We start from the raw sequence: 19,827 nt of genomic DNA, 5'->3' as shown, positions 1-19,827 counted from the left end.
CTCCTTTGATGAAATTATTACCAACTTTTACACTGACTTGAATTTATTTTAATGTGGATTTCGCAGGGATGGGACAAAATCAGACTCATAAAGGAAAAACATTTTCAACTTTATCGAATGGCTTTTCTACCTCCATAATATGAAAGAGTTCACTGAACAATGTATTTATTTCTTTTTTATTTAATGTGGCCTCTATAATGTTTGTCTTTAATGATATAATGTTAATCAGAGTTATGCTCACTATCCTACGTTTTTTCTGCCTTCTTCCTGTTGTCTAGATCAAGTTACAGTGAAGATGAAGGTTCTCTCATTCTGCCACAACTCCAGAGCCAGCTCCCCTCTCCCTGGTTTTATTATTTTCTTCCTTACTTTTTATGTTCACAAGATGGAATCAGGTAGGAAGCCGCAATGTGTCTGCTGTTTCTTAGAGGATTTATTTAGGCCCCTGAAGTGTCGTAACAACATGCTTAACTCAAAGTCAATTGAACTTTTCACAGTGTGTAAACTTAAACACACAGCAAGATCAGCAACTTCATTATTCAATTTTTGCTCTGATTGTGTTGCTGCTGGGTTCTTTTATTTGCTCCTCGGACAGTGTACAGGGCTGTTTCTTCACACAAGTATTTTTCAAAGATTGTCAAGGATGCCCAAAGCATTGGATGGATACTTATTCATGAGTTTAATAACAATAATGAAAAAATTAATTTAGTGGGTATCAGATGTTAAAAAGATCAGAGCCATAGTCTGAGACGCACATGTGCACAAAAACGTAAGAAGCAGAATATATTGATGTCATGTGACTTTTTATTGGGCCTGTTAATTAATATATTTTTGTTAGGTGTAGTGTGCTTCTTATTATTAGGTATTAGTGCACGTTGGTCCTATAACATGCATTATATATATATATGTAAAGTGTTGGGAAGTTAACTGTATTATATTTTTCCCACAAATTTGTTCACCAATATCAAATATCCCAGAATACATTGTATAGCTGAAGTTAGCGTTCAGAATAGAAAAAAGAAGCTTTTCAAAGCCAAGACATTAATGGTGTGTGCTTGCAATGGCTGGGATGTACCTCTACACCCCCCTGATTGTGAATGAGCTGTCGAAAACAGAGAGGAATGTACAGAACAAGTAACAACACGTTCACTGATGGGTTGGCTCTTAGGTGATGTATAAAGAGATTTTTCACTTGTAAACTGCCATGATATAAATATAAGTGGTTTTGGGGGTGTATTTTTGAAGCACACCTTCTGTGTTAGGTGAGCTCACTGCCAGATAAGACTTGCTTCCCAGAAAGACGGTGTGTATTTTTCCTTTTCGTAGTGAACTGTTTTGTCTTTAGGCAACACATTTGGTTAAGTTTGGTTATTTGGTCTCTTGACCATATGACGTATTGAACCTTAATAGTCCAACAATTGGCTGTAGCACTAGGGCTCTGTCTCAGGAGCACCTTGTTAAAAAAACACCAAATATGACCCGCACCAGCCCCAGTGAGGCCCAGTGAATGTCATGGCAATGTCAGGAAGCATGTCAATTTGAGAGCACTTAGGAAAACAGGCTGTTGAATAGGAAGTCTCAAACATACACCGAGTACGTCCATTCCCAGTTCTCTGCCTCAGTTTTTCTGATGTGTGACTGTGCCATGGACTGACGCACCCCTCTTCAGCTTCCCCACCCCGTGTCAGCACCACCTGCCTGTGCCATGCACTGAACCTACCTATTCCCAGCTCCCCACTCACTCCAGTGCTCTGTGCCTCTGCCATGCGCCAAGCCTGTCTGTTATCAGCTCCACGCCCCCTCTCAGTGCTGTGTGTCTGGGCCATGCACTGCGGCTGAGTGTTCTTATAGCACAGCCCCACCCCCACTGCACATGAGCACTGCTCTCCCTGAAACATTCAGGCTGAAATTTTCCATGCCGGTGTCTGTCTCTGCCTGAACTTTTTGGAAAGTTTGTATCAAATGGAATCTGTTGGATGTGTCCTTCCTATCCAATTCCCACCACTTCTGAGCTAGTATTGTTGTTGTTTTTGTCCTGGTGCATTTTCCAGCAAAGTTCACAGTGATTGGATCCCCTGAACCTGTCACTGCCACCCTGGGTCAGGACACTGTGTTACCCTGTCACCTGTCCCCCAGGATGAGCGCTGCAAACATGGAGGTGAGATGGTTCCGGTTTGAGTTTTTATCCTTTGTGCACCTGTATCGTGATGGGGTGGATCAGGATGAAGGGCAAATGCCAGAGTATCGGGGAAGGACAGAGCTTTCGAAAGCTGGACTCACAGATGGAAATGTTCCCTTGAGGATTCTCAGTATCAGACTCTCTGATGAAGGACAATATCGCTGTTTTGTTCAAGATGATACATTTTATGAAGAAACCATATTAGAACTGCGGGTAGCAGGTCAGTGGTTTGTGACAGTTTTATCTTTGCATGGTCTGCAGGCTTTATTCTTTCCTATTGCAACACCGTGACTCCCTGCTTGTGAAATATTTTACAATAACAGAGTGTATCTAAATTTCAGCAAACAGCCACTTTCATACTAGGGAAAATATGGTGACAACTTTCCCGACATGTTATTAAAAAGATTTTGAGGATGGCTGAGGCACTTTCTTGCCCAATCTTGATTGATTCCAAAAGGGGTCTTTAGTTAAGGGGGAAAGGAACTGTGGACAAATGTAGCCTTCCATTTGGTTCACTACTGGTTGTTACTTAGGGTTTTAGTTAAAATCAGATGCAGCCTTCTTATTTGACAAAACTGTATAATTGTGATGGGGTGGTGGTGGGGAGTTATGTATTTACCACGCCTGGACAAGATGGATCTTTCTCCCTTGCTGCTTTGACACTGTAACCATGAAGCCAAGTAGATTTTTTATAATAAATATATCTATCCAATGCACTTACTATCAGATTTTACAGAAGTTCATATCCCATTTGGGTATCTAAATGAAGGGGTCATATCTCCAAAGGTGCTGAGCACTCAGTTGATACTGTGTTGAGAGGACAATATTTCCCACTGACAGTGCTATTATCTTAAATATTTCTTCACATATTTTTGTTTCCATGAGCACTGGCATTTCAGAGATTGCAGTATCTATTTATCCCTTTTAGTGACTACCCACATGAATTAGTGTGAGTAAGAGAACCACAAACTATCCCTCCTCCCTTATGCCTTATAAATTAACTCATGGAATTAACACCTTTATGTATTTCCCCCTTAGGACTAGGCTCTGCTCCTCTCATCTCCTTGGAGGGTCACCAGGATGGAGGGATCTGGGTGGTTTGTCGATCAGCTGGGTGGTACCCAGAGCCTGAGGTGCTGTGGAAACATCTCAATGGGCGACATTTACCATCACTCTCTGAAACAAAATCCCGAGGGGATAACAACCTGTTTGACACAGAAACTGCTATCGTTATAAAAGAATACTCAAACCAAAACTTGTCCTGTTGCATCAGAAACACCGTTCTCAATCAAGACAAGGAATCAGCAGTTTATATAGCAGGTGAGTTACCATTCAAATCCCACCCTGAACTCACCATCGCTAGAAATAACACATGACATAGGAAGAAAAGAACTGAGACATCTGTGCTGGGTATTTCATAATCCACCTACAAACAAAGAAGATGGGAGGCTGGTATCTTTACGGGGTCACAGTTTAGGCAGCCTGATTCCCTTAATTGTGAGTATTAAGACTATGAATGTTTTGGATTTCATGTAAATTTAATATTAAGCCTGACTTTCCTGATATTCTAGTGCATGTGCACACGCGCGCACACACACACAAAAACATCCACCATTTTTAGAAGAAACTTTCACTCAATGCACTGACACAAGATGTTCCTGCAACCTTAAATTTTGAATATGGTAAATTTTGTACTGTGGCTTGTTTGAGATCTTGTTGCTGCACCAATTTATTCTTCATTAATTGTGTGAAATGTCACCTAAATCATATGATGATGTTGTTTCTACTGACTTTCAATGGGACTTGTGCTCCTTAAGACACTTCTGGTCCAGATCCACAAAGGGACTCAATTTAACGTGGTCTACACACAAAAGTTGCACTTATTAACTATTAAGTTAGTCAATGCCACTTGCTTGGGTGAACACTCATACAAGTTTCAGTGTGCACTGTATAGATTTATCTTCAGTCAATTCCTTACCGACTTCAGCTAAATGAAGGCAGGGCACTGTTAAGCTAATTTATTATTTAACGTTGTTAGGCTTAAGACAATTTCTAGTCATAGTAATCTTAAGATCTATAAAAGCCACACAACTGCCTTTTGTATTTTTGTCTGTTTACCACCTATCCGTGAAGACTCCCCCCCCCTTTCCCCTTTCATCCTACACCCCCCACCGAGTATAACCCTAGTAGTTTGAATGTGTTCACAAGTATATAGATATAGAATTTAAAACATACTATGGAACTGTGGAATCAGGAAAATATTGATAGGATGCCCTAGGTCAAATGCCTGCCAGGGGTCCTAGACTTCCTGGCACCAGGAGCCGCCCGAATATGGGACATCTGGGAATGGTGTTTACCTATCCTAAAGTCATAAGTCATATAGACTCTGGGAACGGTATTTGCCCTTCCTGGGGCCATAAATCGTGCAGCATCTGGGAATAATACCTATAACAACAATCACTATGTAAGTGTGATCCTATATAAGTCTGTTGTATCTGATAGCAAAATGAAGCACCAGTAGCCAGCACAAAGCTGTACTGCTTGGGCTTCCCCATAGCTATGTTTATTTGTGTGTATCAATAAAACCTCTTCAGAATTGTCTGTGCTACCTGATTCTTGGGGAAAAATCCTTCGTGCTTTACAACGTTTTGTGCAGTAAAATTTCTATAAATTGTTGGAACCCACAGAGGTTGTCAACTCTTGAACCAATTTTAAAAATGACTCCATAAGAGGGTGGCCCCAGTTTCACTAGATCAGAGCACTAACCATGTGCAGAAAAGGCCTGAGGCACATTTGAAAAGTCCATCCGGGTTATTTCCATCATGGGGTCTTTAACCCATGATCTGAGGACTTCAATAACTCAGTCATAGGCTAGGGCTCTTTTACAGGAGAGGGTGGATGAGGTTCTGTGGTCTGCGTTTTGCAGGAGTCAGAGCAGATGATCACATTGGTCCCTTCTGACCTTAAAGTCTATGAGTCTGTGACTGAATCACTGTGAAAACAAGTCCAGCCAATCAAAATTAGACAGTTTGCTGCACAAATATCTTTAGGAATTGTGATTATGATTTCTCCAAATATTTGAGGGTAATGGCAGTTTTTTCAAAAATATTCTAAATAATCTGACAATTTCTGAATGTTTCTGAACACTAAGGGATAAAATATTTGGTGTAACTCTTTTGAACTCAATGAGGTTTTGAGAACAGATAATTAGGCCCTGAAGTCTACAGCCTTTTGAATAGAAATGAATCAAACCAGAGCTCTTTTTTCAAGGATAAATCAGTGCTAAAGCTGTGTTGGTTGGAGCCATTTTTAAGATCAGTTTCTGGTCGCTTGTGTAGTACACACATGGCCATTCTTTCACTCTTGTCTTGCACAAATCCTGCTGGGCACTGTCTATGTATTTGTATGAAATAAAAACATTTGCCTTTAGTCACTGCTTCAAAACTAAGGAAAGTCCTGGGTGTTTGTTTTTCAGATCCCTTTTTCCCGAGGGTGAATCCCTGGATGGTAGCTCTGAGTGTGATCCTGATGGTTTCGTTTGGTTTCATTGGCCTCACTGTTTATCTCTTTAAAACTAAAGGTAACTCTATCAGAGGGAGAAATACACTGGACATAAAGGTTTTATATTAATAAATGAATAAGGGCAATTTAGGAATTGAACATCAAATGAATGTGTGACCTGCTGATTTTATCCTAAAAAAGAAGAAGAATATATTTATATTTATTGATAGAGGGTGGGGGCGGCAGAAGTGTGCGGGCAGAGAGAATAGAACGTGAACCAGACAATCAGATCATAGCAGAGACAACTGTGTTCTCCTTTGTCCTCTATCTCCCCCTCTTTCCCAGTTCTCAGGGGGTTACAGCTGTCTGTCTCTGGTCCCACTTGAGACAAGGTTCTGCAAAGCCTAGGATCCCATATGGGTATTTCAAATCTCTTTTTTGCTAATGAAGTGTAGTGCACCTTGACATTACAGTGATGGGCCCTATAGAAACGCCCTGTGGTAAATCAGTGAATGACACATTTGTTCTTCAGTCAGGGGGGAAATAAATCATATCAACTTTTACATAACTCAGACATCCCTGTCCATGCCTCGGTTCACTTAATCCATAAAGAATATCTGCCCAATTTCCAAATAAATGGGACATGTCCCTCTATGCTCCTAATGAATTTTGTTACTATAGCATGTCGTGTTTTAACTCTCATGACGCCCGAGATGAAAATCATTTGTTTATTTCTATATTTTTAAGGGAAACTCACTGAAGAAGTTGGTAAGTTTCAGTTTTCCATTTTCCACAAATGCAATTTTTGATGATAGCTACACATTTGTATATAGGCTTGGTTGTTTCTTTTTTTTATTTTTATTTTTGTGTGTGTGTCGGGGTGGGCGGGGGGAAGAGGTTGGTGTGTGTGTGATCGGCTGAACCTTTTAGGGTCTGTTTGGGTGTTTCCAGAGACCCTTTCCCCTAAAGTCCTTCTAATAAGGGCATGAGCTCAGCAGAGGCCCATGTCTCAGGGGTGTGAATTTTTCACACACCTGAGAGAAGTGGCTATGCCAAGTTTTCAGTGCAGACGATACCTCAATCTCAGAGTTTTTCACAAGAATCTACAGAGGTCTGGCTTGTTAATGAAGGTGTGCTGCAGTGGGAATTCTCTGTAATATGTTTATGGAGCATATGTGTGCCTCAGTTTATCCTATATGCGGCATTGTTACCCAGTAGGGGGGAAAGGACTGTTTGCTTTCAGAGCAGGGTAGGAGACATAAGTACAGGTGCTGCCTAGCTGTCTGGGCCTTGGTCCCTATATTAATAGAGCATCTGAGAAGACCATGGCAACTCCAGTCACCTGAACATTGGCACCCAGCAACCAAGGACCCAGAGGCAGATGGATTTCCTCAGCTCCAAGCAGGGAAGTTGAGCAACATCCCCCAGCTGAAGTAGCAAAGGACTGGAGAGGTGTGAGGTGGGGGATAGGTGGTGGCTGCTGGAAGAAGTCGGGGCTCTCACCTGGGGTCTGACCAAGGGAGTCAGACAGACAGAGAGACAAACAGACCTAGGACAGTGGGGTTCTCGGTGACAACCTGAGGGCTTCCTAGGCAGCTGTGTCCAAGTAACTAATACACCCGACTGTTCTGACAGCGCTCTTTGAGTGTCACTGCGAACGCTCGGTGAGGTGTGTTTATCCCTGAAGAGTGTGCCGAGGGAGTCTGGACAGCTGGACCCCAGGACAGGGTTTGTCTTCAACCACTCCCTGCTGCAGTCAGCTTGGACCTGGTCTGAAGGGCCCTTTTGAGTAGCAAACGTTCAAAAGTTGTGTTCCTACCAGCTGCTCTGATGCAAGAATCACCTACCTCTGAGTTCCAGCAGCCTTCCTCCTGCCTGCCACCCCCTTCCTGTGACAAACTCTCCCTTTCAAGATCATGTCCTCCAAGTGGAGCAGGCCCTGCAGTAATGCCTGGTTAATAGCACTTGAGCCCAGAGGAGTTTTTGTCTTTTCCCGTCTGTGATGGGGTGTGGCCCTTGACAGAGTCTAGTTTTATAAAATTTGGAGTAAGTCTAAATTAGATACACTTCACAGCACAATGTTATTTGGGGTGTGGGAAGAAGCGATAGAAAAGAAGTTGAATAGAAATAATCCCCCTGCCTTAACATTTGTATTGATGATAAAGAGAAACAACACAGAAGGGAAGGAAAACTCATACACTTTGATATGTATTTCTTTTTATTCTGTAGGGAAACGAGATCTAGAAATTGGTAAGTGTCATTGTCCTTCCTCTGACAAGAAGATTTTGTACCAAATTGGATCCTCACGTGGGAGTGTAAATGAGTGTCGCTGGGTTAGGTGACCTAGTGGTTCGTACACTTAGTGCCCCCTCCCAGTGGGCAGGTCTTGCCATCCAGGTCCTCTTTTAATCAGAGGAGCAGGGAGTCACACAGTGGTAGGGGAGTCCAGGCCCGTCCACTCCACCTGGCTCTGACCCAAGAGGAGGGTCAACAATGTCTGGTCCCCAAAGTGGTCCTCTGAGTCGCCCTCACTGCATCACTTCCTACCTCTGCTGTTCTCCTCCAGCTTCCAGTCCAAGATAAGGTGAAAAGGAAAAGAAAAGGCAATCAAAGCATCAGCCCCAACCAGGCTAAGCATACAGTCAGTCCCTTGGGGAGACTTCTCTGGCAGCCTTGTTGGAAGGCTTCTCTGACCACTGTCGGAAGACAGGATCCTGGGTTAGATGGATCAATGGTCTGACCCAATATGGCCGTTCTTATGTTCTTGTCAGGACCCTTCAGGGTAGGTCTGTCCTCCTCAGCCTCTCCCTTCTGAGCTGGATTACTCCCTTTTCACCCCTTTCTCCAGTTGGAGCATGATCTGCAGGGCTGGAGGGTCAGGGATACCTGGCCCCAGTACTGTCCTTTCACCCTTCAGGCCAAGGGTAGGTTTGTATACTGTCCCCTCACACACTCTTCCCTCAGACTTTGGGCTGTCGTGTCCTGGGGCCAGTTCGTGTCCCCTCCATCCTGTGATAAGAAGTCAGCATATTTGTTTTCTGTGCCTGAATGATGTGCCAGCTGAAAGCTACATGGCTGCATTGGGAGATACCGCTGCATGTTACCTGGTTATGGTGTGTAATTGAGTTTAGCCAGTGGAGTGGGGCATGGTCAGTTACTAGGTGGAAGGGGTGTCCCCACAGATAATTGCTTAGGGCATCAACGGCTCATTTCACTTCCAGGGCCTCCTTCCTGTTGATCAATTAGGCTACCTGCTGTGGGAACAACTTCCTGCTGAAATAGAGAACAAGGTGTTCTCCTCCTCCAAATTCTTGAATCTGATATGAGACACATGTCTTTGGAGAATAAAGGACTTTTAGAAGTCTGATTGGAATTCTCTTGGCTGCTGGGACAATGGGTCTTTTAGTGCCCTAAATGCCTTGTCACGGTTTTTAGTCCAATGGACCTTTTCGGGTGCAGTGTCTTTAACCAGCCTGTCAAAGGGGCAGCTCTGGCAGTGAAGTTTGGGATGAACGGTGGATAGTATTCCGCTAATCCCATAAAACTGCCGCACTTGCTTCTTTGTGGAAGGGACAGGGCAGCTCACTAGGGAATGGAGTTCTTTCAAGAAAGATTGTAGCTGCGCTGTCTGCCCTTCCGCTGCACAGCATACCCTAGGTAAATGACTTCTTGGTAGGCCAGGCGGCATGGCTTAGCCATCGAAACTGCCTCTTTGAGAGCTTGTAATTCCACAGCAACATGCTTCATATGCTTGGCCCAGCTCTCACTGGGTGATGATGATGGTGATATCATCAATGTTGGTGGCTGCGTAGGATGTATGTGGCCATTCTGTCCATCAGTGGCTGGAAAGTGACAGCGGGCCTGTGAAGTCCAAAGGGCATGGATTTAAACTGCTATATTCTATCACAGGGAGTTTGTTCAATTATTGTGGAGATGTTCACTTTAACATTTAATTTTTTTTTTTTTTTTTTTTTGCATTATTAAACCTGTTTTTGTTTTTTTGCTTACTTGTTTTTTATTATTATCATTCTTTCTTTGTGGGGCGTGTTTTTTTAATGTAACTATATAAAATGTGGGGAAACACTAAACTGGATGAATTTCACACCAAAAGTAATTTGAAAAATTAATAAGCAATAGAGTCATAGAGTCCTAGAGTTTAAGACTAGAAGGGATGACCGGATCCTCTAGTCTAACCTCCTTAAGAGGAGATTGAATAGATATAATCTCTGAATCTTCATTGTCATACTGATGATAAAGAGAAATAAAACATAAGAAAAAGGAAACCCCTAACAAAAAGATATATTTATTTCTCTCCAATTTTTAGACAAACGAGATCAAGAAATAAGTAAGTGTCATTATCCTTCCTCTGACAACAATTTTTTTTTACCAATTTGGATCCTCATGTGGGAATTTGTTTAAACATGGTGGAGGTGTTTGTATTTTAATTGAACTTTTAAAATAGTTATAATATGAAACCTTTTTTTGTTTCTTTTATTGCTTTATTATTATTATTATCATTATTATTCTGGTGGAGTGTGGGGGTTTGTTTTTTAACGTAAATTTATAAAATGTGGGAATAGACGAAACTGGTTGAATTTCAGTTCACATGAAAAACTAATTTGAAAAAATTAATATGAAATAGAGTCATTGAGTCACAGAGTTTAAGACCAGACAGGATGACCGGATCCTAGACTGACCTCCTTAAGAGGAGATTGAATAGAAATAATCTCTCAATCCTTACTGTTTCATTGGTGATAGAGAGAAATAAAACATTTATCAACACTTACGAAAAATATGTATTTATTTCTCTTTAAATTTTAGACAAACGAGATCAAGAAATAAGTAAGTGGCATTATCCTTCCTCTGACAAGATACTTTTAGTACCAGTTTGGATCACCATGTGGGAGTTTGTTTAATTGTGGTGGAGGTGTTTGTTTTAAAATTGAACTTTTAAAATATTTGCAATATGAAAACTTTTATTGTTGGTTTTCTTGCTTTACTAGTAGTAATAGTAGTATTTTGGCAGATTAAGGGAGTTACATGCTTCATATGTTTGGCCTAGCTCTCACTGTAGATGATGATATCGTCTATGTAGGTGGCTGCGTAGGATGTATGTGGCCACTCTGGCCATCAGTGGCTGGAAAGTGGCAGCGGCCCCGTTAAGTCCAAAGGGCTTGGATTTAAAGTGGTATACACCATCACAGGGAGTTTGTTCAGTTGTTGTGGAGTTGTTCGCTTTTAAATTAATTTTTTTTTTTAGCATTATTAAACCTGTTTTTGTTTTTTCACTTATTTGTTTTTTATTATTATAATTCTTTCTTTGTGGGGTGTGTTTTTTTAATGTAACTATATAAAGTGTGGGGAAACACTAAACTGGATGAATTTCACGCCAAAATCTAATTTGAAAAATTAATATGAAATAGAGTCATTGAGTCACAGAGTTTAAGACCAGACATGATGACCGTATCCTCTAGACTGACCTCCTTAAAAGGAGATTGAATAGAAATCATCTCTCAATCTTTATTGTTTTATTGATGATAAAGAGAAATAAAACATTTACCAACACTTACCAAAAATATGTATTTATTTCTCTTTAAATTTTAGACAAACGAGCTCAAGAAATAAGTAAGTGGTATTATCCTTCCTCTGATAAGATACTTTTAGTACCAATTTGGATCCTCATGTGAGAGTTTGTTTAATTGTGGTGGAGGTGTTTGTTTTAAAATTGAACATTTAAAATATTTGAAATATGAAAACTTTTACTGTTGGTTTTCTTGCTTTACTACTAGTAGTAGTAGTATTGTGGCAGACTGAGGGGGTTGCTTTTTCAATGTACTGTTATAAAATGTGGTGAAAGATGAAACTGGAAGAATTTCAGTTCACAACAAAAACTTATTTGAAAAATTGGTAAGCAATAGAGTTGTAGAGTTTAAGACTAGGAGGGATGACCAGATCCTCTACTTTGACCTTCTAAAGAGGAGATTGAATAGAAATAATCTCTGTCTTTACTGTCATACTGACGATAAAGAGAAATTAAACATAAGAAAAGGAAAACACCTAACAAACAATATGTGTATTTCTGTTTAATTTTTAGGCAAAAGAGATGAAGAAATTGGTAAGTGTCAGTATCCTTCCTCTAACAATAAATTGTTTGTATCAAATTGGATCCTCATGGGGGACTTAGTTGAATTGTTGTGGAGTTGTTTGCTTTTAAATTTAACTTCTATAGTTTTTTTTGCAATATGTAACCTTTTTGTTTGTTTGTTTACTTTTTTATCATTATTATTACTTTTGGAGGAGTTATTGTAATTGTATAAAATGTGGGGGAAAAATAATTGGATAGATTTCACACCAAAAACTGATTAGAAATAGAGTCTCAGAGTTTAAGAGCAGAAGGAGTCACTGGTCCCTCTCTCATCTGACGTCCTGAAGAGGAGTTTCATTTCTCCCAGACTTCACTGTGCTATTGATGGTAAAGAGAAATAAAACATAAGGAAAGAAAAACGCCTAATAAACATATATATTTATTTCTCTTTACATTTTAGAAAAACGGGATCAAGAAATAAGTAAGTGCCTTTATCCTTCCTCTGACAAGAAATTGTTTGTACCAAACTGGATCCTCCTGGGGGACTTTGTTTAATTGTGATAGAGCTGTTCGCTTTTAAATTTATCTTTTACAATTGTGTTGTAATATGAAACTTCTTTTAGTCTGCTTACTTGCTTTTTATTACTATTTTTTTTTTGAGGGGTTAGTGTAATTTTATAAAATGTGGGGAAACAATTCACACCAAAAGTTAATTTGAGAGACTGATAAGTAACAGAGTCATAGAGTCACAGATTTTAAGACAAGAAGGGACCCAAGGACTCTCTCGTTTGACATCCTGAAGAGGAGTTTGATTTCCCTCAGATTTCTTCTCCTAATAAAGAAGAAGAATATATGTGCATTTATTGATAGAGGGTGGTGGCAGAGGTGGTTGGGAGAGAGAATAGAAAATGAACCAGACAATCAGATCATAGCAGACACAACTGTGCTCTGCTTGGTCCTCCATCTCCCCGTCTTTCCCAGTTCTCAGGGGGTTCCAGTTGTCTGTCTTTGGTTCCACCTGAGACAAGGTTCTGCAAAGCCTAGGCTCCCATATGCATACTTCAAATCTCTTTTTTGCTAATAAAGTGTAGTGCACCTTGACATTACAGTAATGGGCCCTATATAAATGCCCTGTGGTAAATCAGTAAATGGACACATTTGTTCTTCAGTCACGGGGGGAAAAAAAGTCATATTAACTTTTACATAACTCAGACATCTCTGTCCATGCCTCTGTTCACTTAATCCATAAAGAATATCTGCCCAATTTCCAAATAAATGGGACATGCCCCTCTATGCTCCCAGTGAATTTTGTTACTAGAGCATGTCGTGTTCTAACACTCATGAAGCACGAGATGAGAATAATTTGTTTATTTCTGTATTTTTAAGGGAAACTCACTGAAGAAGTTGGTAAGTTTCAATTTTGCTTTCCACAAATCCAAGTTTTGACGATAGTTACACATTTGTATATAGGCTTGGTTGTTTCTTTGTTTTATTTTTATATTTGTGTGTGTGTCGGAGTGGGCAGGGGGAAGAGGTTGGTGTGTGTGTGATCGGCTGAACTTTTTAGGGGCTGTTTGGGTGTTTCCCAAGATCCTTTCCCCTAAAGTCCTTCTAATTAGGGCATGAGCTCAGCAGAGGCCCATGTCTCAGGGGTGTGGATTTTTCACACACCTGAGAGAAGTGGCTATGCCAAGTTTTCAGTGCAGACGAGACCTCAATCTCAGAGTTTTTCACAAGAATCTACAGAGGTCTGGCTTGTTAATGAAGGTGTGCTGAATTGGGAATTTTCTGTAATATGTTTATGGAGCATATGTGTGCCTCAGTTTATCCTATATGCGGCATTGTTACCCAGTAGGGGGGAAAGTAGAGTTTGCTCTCAGAGCAGGCTAGAAGAGATAAGTACAGGTGCTGCCTGCTGTCTGGGCCTTAGTCCCTATATCGATAGAGCATCTGAGAAGACCATGGCAACTCCAGTCACCTGGACATTGGCTCCTAGCAACGAAGGACCTAGAGGGAGATGGAGATGGAGATGGATTTCCTCACCTCTGAGCAGGTGGTGAAAGATGAAACTGGAAGAATTTCAGTTCACAACAAAAACTTATTTGAAAGATTGATAAGCTATAGAGTTGTAGAGTTTAAGACTAGGAGGGATGACCAGATCTTCTAGTTTCTTTCTTTGTGGGACTTTTTTTTAAAATGTAATTATATAAAATATGGGGAGACACTAAACTGGATGATTTTCACACCAAAAGCTAATTTGAAAAATTAATGAGCAATAGAGTCAGAGTCACAGAGTTTAAGACTAGAAGGGATGATCGGATCCTCTAGTCTAACTTCCTTAAGAGGAGATAGAATAGATATAATCTCTGAATCTTCATTGTCACACCGATGATAAAGAGAAATAAAACATAAGAAAATGGAAACCCCTAACAAAAAGATATATTTATTTCTCTCCAATTTTTAGACAAACGAGATCAAGAAATAAGTAAGTGTCATTATCCTTCCTCTGACAACATATTTTTTGTACCAATTTGGATCCTCATGTGGGAATTTGTTTAAACATGGTGGAGGTGTTTGTATTTATATTGAACTTCTAAAATAGTTCCAATATGAAACCATTTTTTGTTTGTTTTCTTGCTTTATTATTATTATTATTATTATTATTATTATTAGTAGTAGTAGTAGTAGTAGTAGTATGATTATTATTCTGGTGCAGTGTGGGGGTTTGTTTTTAATGTAACTTTATAAAATGTGGGGATAGGCGAAACGGGTTGAATTTCAGTTCACACCAAATACTAATTTGAAAAATTAATATGAAATAGAATCATTGAGTCACAGAGTTTAAGACCAGACAAGTTGATCAGATCCTCTAGACTGACCTCCTTAAAAGGTGATTGAATAGAAATCATCTCTCAATCTTTACTGTTTTATTGACGATAAAGAGAAATAAAACATTTACCAACACTTACCAAAAATATGTATTTATTTCTCTTTAAATTTTAGACAAACAAGCTCAAGAAATAAGTAAGTGGCATTATCCTTCCTCTGATAAGATACTTTTAGTACCAATTTGGATCCTCATGTGAGAGTTTGTTTAATTGTGGTGGAGGTGTTTGTTTTAAAATTGAACATTTAAAATATTTGAAATATGAAAACTTTTACTGTTGGTTTCTTGCTTTACTACTAGTAGTAGTAGTATTGTGGCAGACTGAGGGGGTTGCTTTTTCAATGTACTGTTATAAAATGTGGTGAAAGATGAAACTGGAAGAATTTCAGTTCACAACAAAAACTTATTTGAAAAATTGGTAAGCAATAGAGTTGTAGAGTTTAAGACTAGGAGGGATGACCAGATCCTCTACTTTGACCTTCTTAAGAGGAGATTGAATAGAAATAATCTCTGTCTTTACTGTCATACTGATGATAAAGAGAAATTAAACATAAGAAAAGGAAAACACCTAACAAACAATATGTGTATTTCTGTTTAATTTTTAGGCAAAAGAGATGAAGAAATTGGTAAGTGTCAGTATCCTTCCTCTAACAATAAATTGTTTGTATCAAATTGGATCCTCATGGGGGACTTAGTTGAATTGTTGTGGAGTTGTTTGCTTTTAAATTTAACTTCTATAGTTTTTTTTGCAATATGTAACCTTTTTGTTTGTTTGTTTACTTTTTTATCATTATTATTCCTTTTGGAGGAGTTATTGTAATTGTATAAAATGTGGGGGAAAAATAATTGGATAGATTTCACACCAAAAACTGATTAGAAATAGAGTCTCAGAGTTTAAGAGCAGAAGGAGTCACTGGTCCCTCTCTCATCTGATGTCCTGAAGAGGAGTTTGATTTCTCCCAGACTTCACTGTGCTATTGATGGTAAAGAGAAATAAAACATAAGGAAAGAAAAACGCCTAATAAACATATATATTTATTTCTCTTTACATTTTAGAAAAACGGGATCAAGAAATAAGTAAGTGCCTTTATCATCCTCTGACAAGAAATTGTTTGTACCAAACTGGATCCTCCTGGGGGACTTTGTTTAATTGTGATAGAGCTGTTCACTTTTAAATTTATCTTTTACAATTGTGTTGTAATATGAAACTTCTTTTAGTCTGCTTACTTGCTTTTTATTACTATTTTTTTTTTTGAGGGGTTAGTGTAATTTTATAAAATGTGGGGAAACAATTCACACCAAAAGTTAATTTGAGAGACTGATAAGTAACAGAGTCATAGAGTCACAGATTTTAAGACAAGAAGGGACCCAAGGACTCTCTCGTTTGACATCCTGAAGAGGAGTTTGATTTCCCTCAGATTTCTTCTCCTAATAAAGAAGAAGAATATATGTGCATTTATTGATAGAGGGTGGTGGCAGAGGTGGTTGGGAGAGAGAATAGAAAATGAACCAGACAATCAGATCATAGCAGACACAACTGTGCTCTGCTTGGTCCTCCATCTCCCCCTCTTTCCCAGTTCTCAGGGGGTTCCAGCTGTCTGTCTTTGGTTCCACCTGAGACAAGGTTCTGCAAAGCCTAGGCTCCCATATGCATACTTCAAATCTCTTTTTTGCTAATAAAGTGTAGTGCACCTTGACATTACAGTAATGGGCCCTATATAAATGCCCTGTGGTAAATCAGTAAATGAACATATTTGTTCTTCTGTCAGGGGGGAAAAAGTCATATCAACTTTTACATAACTCAGACATCCCTGTCCATGCCTCTGTTCACTTAATCCATAAAGAATATCTGCCCAATTTCCAAATAAATGGGGCTCACTATGGCTTGGCTCGGCTCTGGGCTGGGTATGTACAGGGTCTATACATTGGAAGGTGGCTTCTGGTACAGAAGACAGGTATAGGTAATGACCAAGAAAATATGGGCACAGGGGAACTGTGGGAAAGCACTGGAGGACTATCGGCAGCTGAAAGGATTAGCCTCCATCCACACCTCAAAGTACCCAGGTAACCAACCTAAATTAAAGTGGAACCTGGACTATAGCCTATACCCAAAGTCTTGCCAGCCAGCCTGAGTTTAAAGAACCAGCAAACCTGAGTCAGAGTTTTTGTGCTTGAGCAATAAACAGCTTAGGGGCAGCAGCCAGGTAAGATCCTGGGCTAACTCTGCAGTGAAGATACACCCTGGGAGAGAGACTCATGCAGGTCAGTGGAGGTTCTGATGATTTATATGACAGGATACTTCTGAAAAACTTATCACTTTATTTTTCCCTCATTGTAATAGTTTGTACAATATTGAACCATGAAATACTTGTTGAGATCAGCTCTCATCTCTAATTATGTGGTTGGTTTTAGGGTGGAGAAAACACGTGGCACCTATAGAAGAAGGTAATTAACGATAGTATTTTATCAATGTCTATATATCTGTTCCCATGGGACAATGTTCCTCTTTTTCCTTGAATGTGGCAGTGGACGTGTTAGTTCATTCCCCAGCATCCTGCATTTCACAGCACAGCATGAGGTGAGGCAGGGCTGTGATTGTGTCCTAGCACACCACAATGATCTGTAGCATATTGCAGCTACTCTTCCTGCCTCTCCACTGCCTACATGAGCTCTGCACCCAACAGAGATTTGTGACAGCAGCTTCCACTCGTTGCACAGAGCCAGTGGGAAATACAGCTCCACAACCTCTAGCCCAGGGGAGTTTGTTTTCTCTCCAGGTTCTGGTGGCCTGTCTCCAATGCCGCTCTGTTTCTTCCTTCATCTTCTCTATGGAGGAAGCCAGTAGCTCTGCAGTGACCTCATATTGACTTAGTGAGCAGGGAGTGTGTCTGTGGGTGATCCTTGCTCCAATCCCAAGCAGAGGGACAGAGCCTTGATCACAGACACAGGCTCTCCGGGCTCCAATATACAAATCCAGGGAGCTCCTGTGACCAGGCTGCTAAACTAGGACACAGCAGAATAAAACCAGCACAGACGGGCTCTGCAACCTGGGATCTTGTCTCTTCTCTCCAGCTACCATGGTACCAGAATTCTCCTGTCCCTGTTAAACAGGACATCACTTCAGTCTCCCAGCACTAGCATGGCCCTCTCTTTCTTTCCACCAGCCACCTACTCCACAGCTCCCCCCACACATTGCTTCTTCCTCATTCAACTAGGAGCCCTTCCCCTGTGTTAACCCCTCCCTCATGCTCATGTACTTTTGTGTTGTAACTGCTGCAGAGCAGTGCAGTTCTGGGTATGTTCAATCCTGCTCCTGTTTGGCCCGTTGCTGTCCGAGGACTGACATCTCAGAGCAGGCAGGATACCAGCGGGAGGGAGGCCCCAAACCAAAGTCCAGCTCAGGGGCAGCAGGGACACAGTGAGATTCAAGATGGGGAGGGGGAGGGGAGCTCTGTCAATGTTCACTGAGCTGTACAATCTGCCAGGGCCCCCAGAGTCTCTCGGGGCAGGGGGGAAAGATTCCAAGTCCCAGGCCTGGCCCAGCTGATTCTTTCCCTCTGTGACTGACTCGTCTCTGCCAGGCAGTGACTCTCCCCAGTGCTTTGCTGCCAACTCAGAGCTGCCGGGTAAATCCTGGAGGAAGGAGATTTCCTGATTCACGCTCCAGGCGGGGCAGATTAGGTCACTGACACCATCAGACCCTCCCCAGGGCTGAGCTCTGCCCCTAACGCTCTGATTCTCTCTCCCCAGTGAATGTGACTCTGGATCCAGACACGGCTCATCCCCAGCTCATCCTGTCTGCGGATGGGAAAAGTGTGAGATGGGCAGGCACACGGCAGGATCTGCCCAACAACCCTGAGAGATTTGACACTGAGCTCTGTGTGCTGGGCTGTGAGGGATTCACCTCGGGGAGACATTACTGGGAGGTGGAGGTGGGGGATGGGCTATGCTGGGCTGTGGGGGTGGCCAGAGAGTCTGTGAGGAGGAAGGGAGGGATCAGCTTTAGTCCTGAGGAGGGGATCTGGGCTGTGCGGCGGTTGGGGGATCAGTTCCGGGCTCTCACCTCCCCTGCGACCCCCCTGCCCCTGAGCCAGGTCCCCAGCAGGATCCGGGTGTGTCTGGACTGTGACCGGGGGCAGGTGACATTTTTCGATGCTGGTGACCAGGCCCCGATCTTCACTTTCCCGCCGGCCTCTGTCCCTGGCGGGAGAATCCGCCCCTGGCTCCGCGTGGTGGGATCCCAGCTCAGCCTGTGTCCCTGAGACACTGGGGACCCTCTCTAGCTGCACACACCCTAGTCTCTATGACCCTGGAGGACTCCCATCTGCCCAGTCCCAGGCCCTTCATCTCTATGATCCCTGGAAGCTCCTTCCCCCTCCCTGCAGCACCAGGGGTGGGAGGGGGAGGAGGGTGAAGAACCCCTGGAGCTGCAGGGGGAGCAGAGGGGCCCTGAGGGGCAGATGTGGGGCTGGGCAGGGGCAGAATTAACAGCCGGGCTGGGGACAGGCAGACGTGGGGGTGGCCGGACCCAGCATTAATTAATGAGGTTTGGGGGGTTGGGAGAAGCTGGAAGCTCCGCAGCGGCAGGGAGGGTTTTGTACAATCTGTGGGGTTAGATCTCACTGGGGCTCCCAGCCAGAGCTCCTGCCGCAGGGCCAGTCACCTTCCTCTGTCGCTGCAGGGCTGGCACCACAGGAATTGTCACACGCATGCAGGGGATGGGCAGGGAGAGTTCACAAATCACAGGATCACCCAGAACACAGTCTGTGTTGTTTTGAATCCTCGTGTTTTGCAGGTTCAATTTCACAACTTTTGGTTCTGACTCATGATTTTTAACTTCTGGGGCTGGCAATGCTGTGGAGCCCCTGGGGCCAGAGTGGGTTGAACCAGAGCAAATAGAGGAAAGAAAAGGGAAAGATAAAGTAAAACAAAATAACCAGGGTCCTGGAGAAATGGTGTAAAATAGCTATTAAAATAAGAGGAAAACACTCTGAAGAGGGGAACCAGTCAGGGGCAGCGAGAGGGGAAGGGATAAACTCAGGGAGAGAATGGAGAACATGAGTGGGGAATGATCTGTGGCAGGGATCCAAGGAAAGTGGAAGAGAAACAGAAATAAACTGGGGTGGGAAATGTGAGCTAGAAATATGGTGAGTAAGAGTGAACAGTGTGGAAGAA

The 19,827-nt window shown here is 41.9% G+C and overlaps 1 protein-coding gene across 1 annotated transcript; it reads left to right on the top strand.

The window, feature by feature from the left end:
* Positions 1-284: 284 nt before the first annotated feature.
* Positions 285-18,914, top strand: LOC137159876 (butyrophilin subfamily 1 member A1-like). Its single transcript, XM_067558352.1, has 13 exons — positions 285-395; positions 2,052-2,399; positions 3,218-3,499; positions 5,655-5,759; positions 6,428-6,448; positions 7,910-7,930; positions 10,005-10,025; positions 11,775-11,795; positions 12,226-12,246; positions 15,258-15,278; positions 15,709-15,729; positions 17,065-17,097; positions 18,403-18,914. The coding sequence occupies exons 1-13, from the start codon at positions 296-298 to the stop codon at positions 18,912-18,914; spliced, it is 1,527 nt and encodes a 508-aa protein (XP_067414453.1). The 5' UTR covers positions 285-295.
* The last annotated feature ends 913 nt before the right edge of the window (positions 18,915-19,827 follow it).

The sequence above is a fragment of the Emydura macquarii genome, unplaced genomic scaffold (assembly GCF_026122565.2).
Source record: "Emydura macquarii macquarii isolate MOO-44397 ecotype Brisbane River unplaced genomic scaffold, CSIRO-AGI_Emac_v2 contig_1961, whole genome shotgun sequence".
In the NCBI taxonomy this organism is placed as follows: Eukaryota; Metazoa; Chordata; order Testudines; family Chelidae; genus Emydura; species Emydura macquarii.
The sequence above is the reverse complement of the archived record's forward strand: the minus strand, read 5'-3'. Positions and strand labels throughout refer to the sequence as shown.

Coding starts and splice junctions, on each gene's coding strand:
- LOC137159876 (XM_067558352.1), top strand. CDS start 296: ATGAAGGTTCTCTCATTCTGCCACAACTCCAGAGCCAGCTCCCCTCTC. Junction 2,400..3,217: donor ATTAGAACTGCGGGTAGCAG/GTCAGTGGTTTG, acceptor TTTCCCCCTTAG/GACTAGGCTCTGCTCCTCTC. Junction 17,098..18,402: donor CGTGGCACCTATAGAAGAAG/GTAATTAACGAT, acceptor CTCTCTCCCCAG/TGAATGTGACTCTGGATCCA.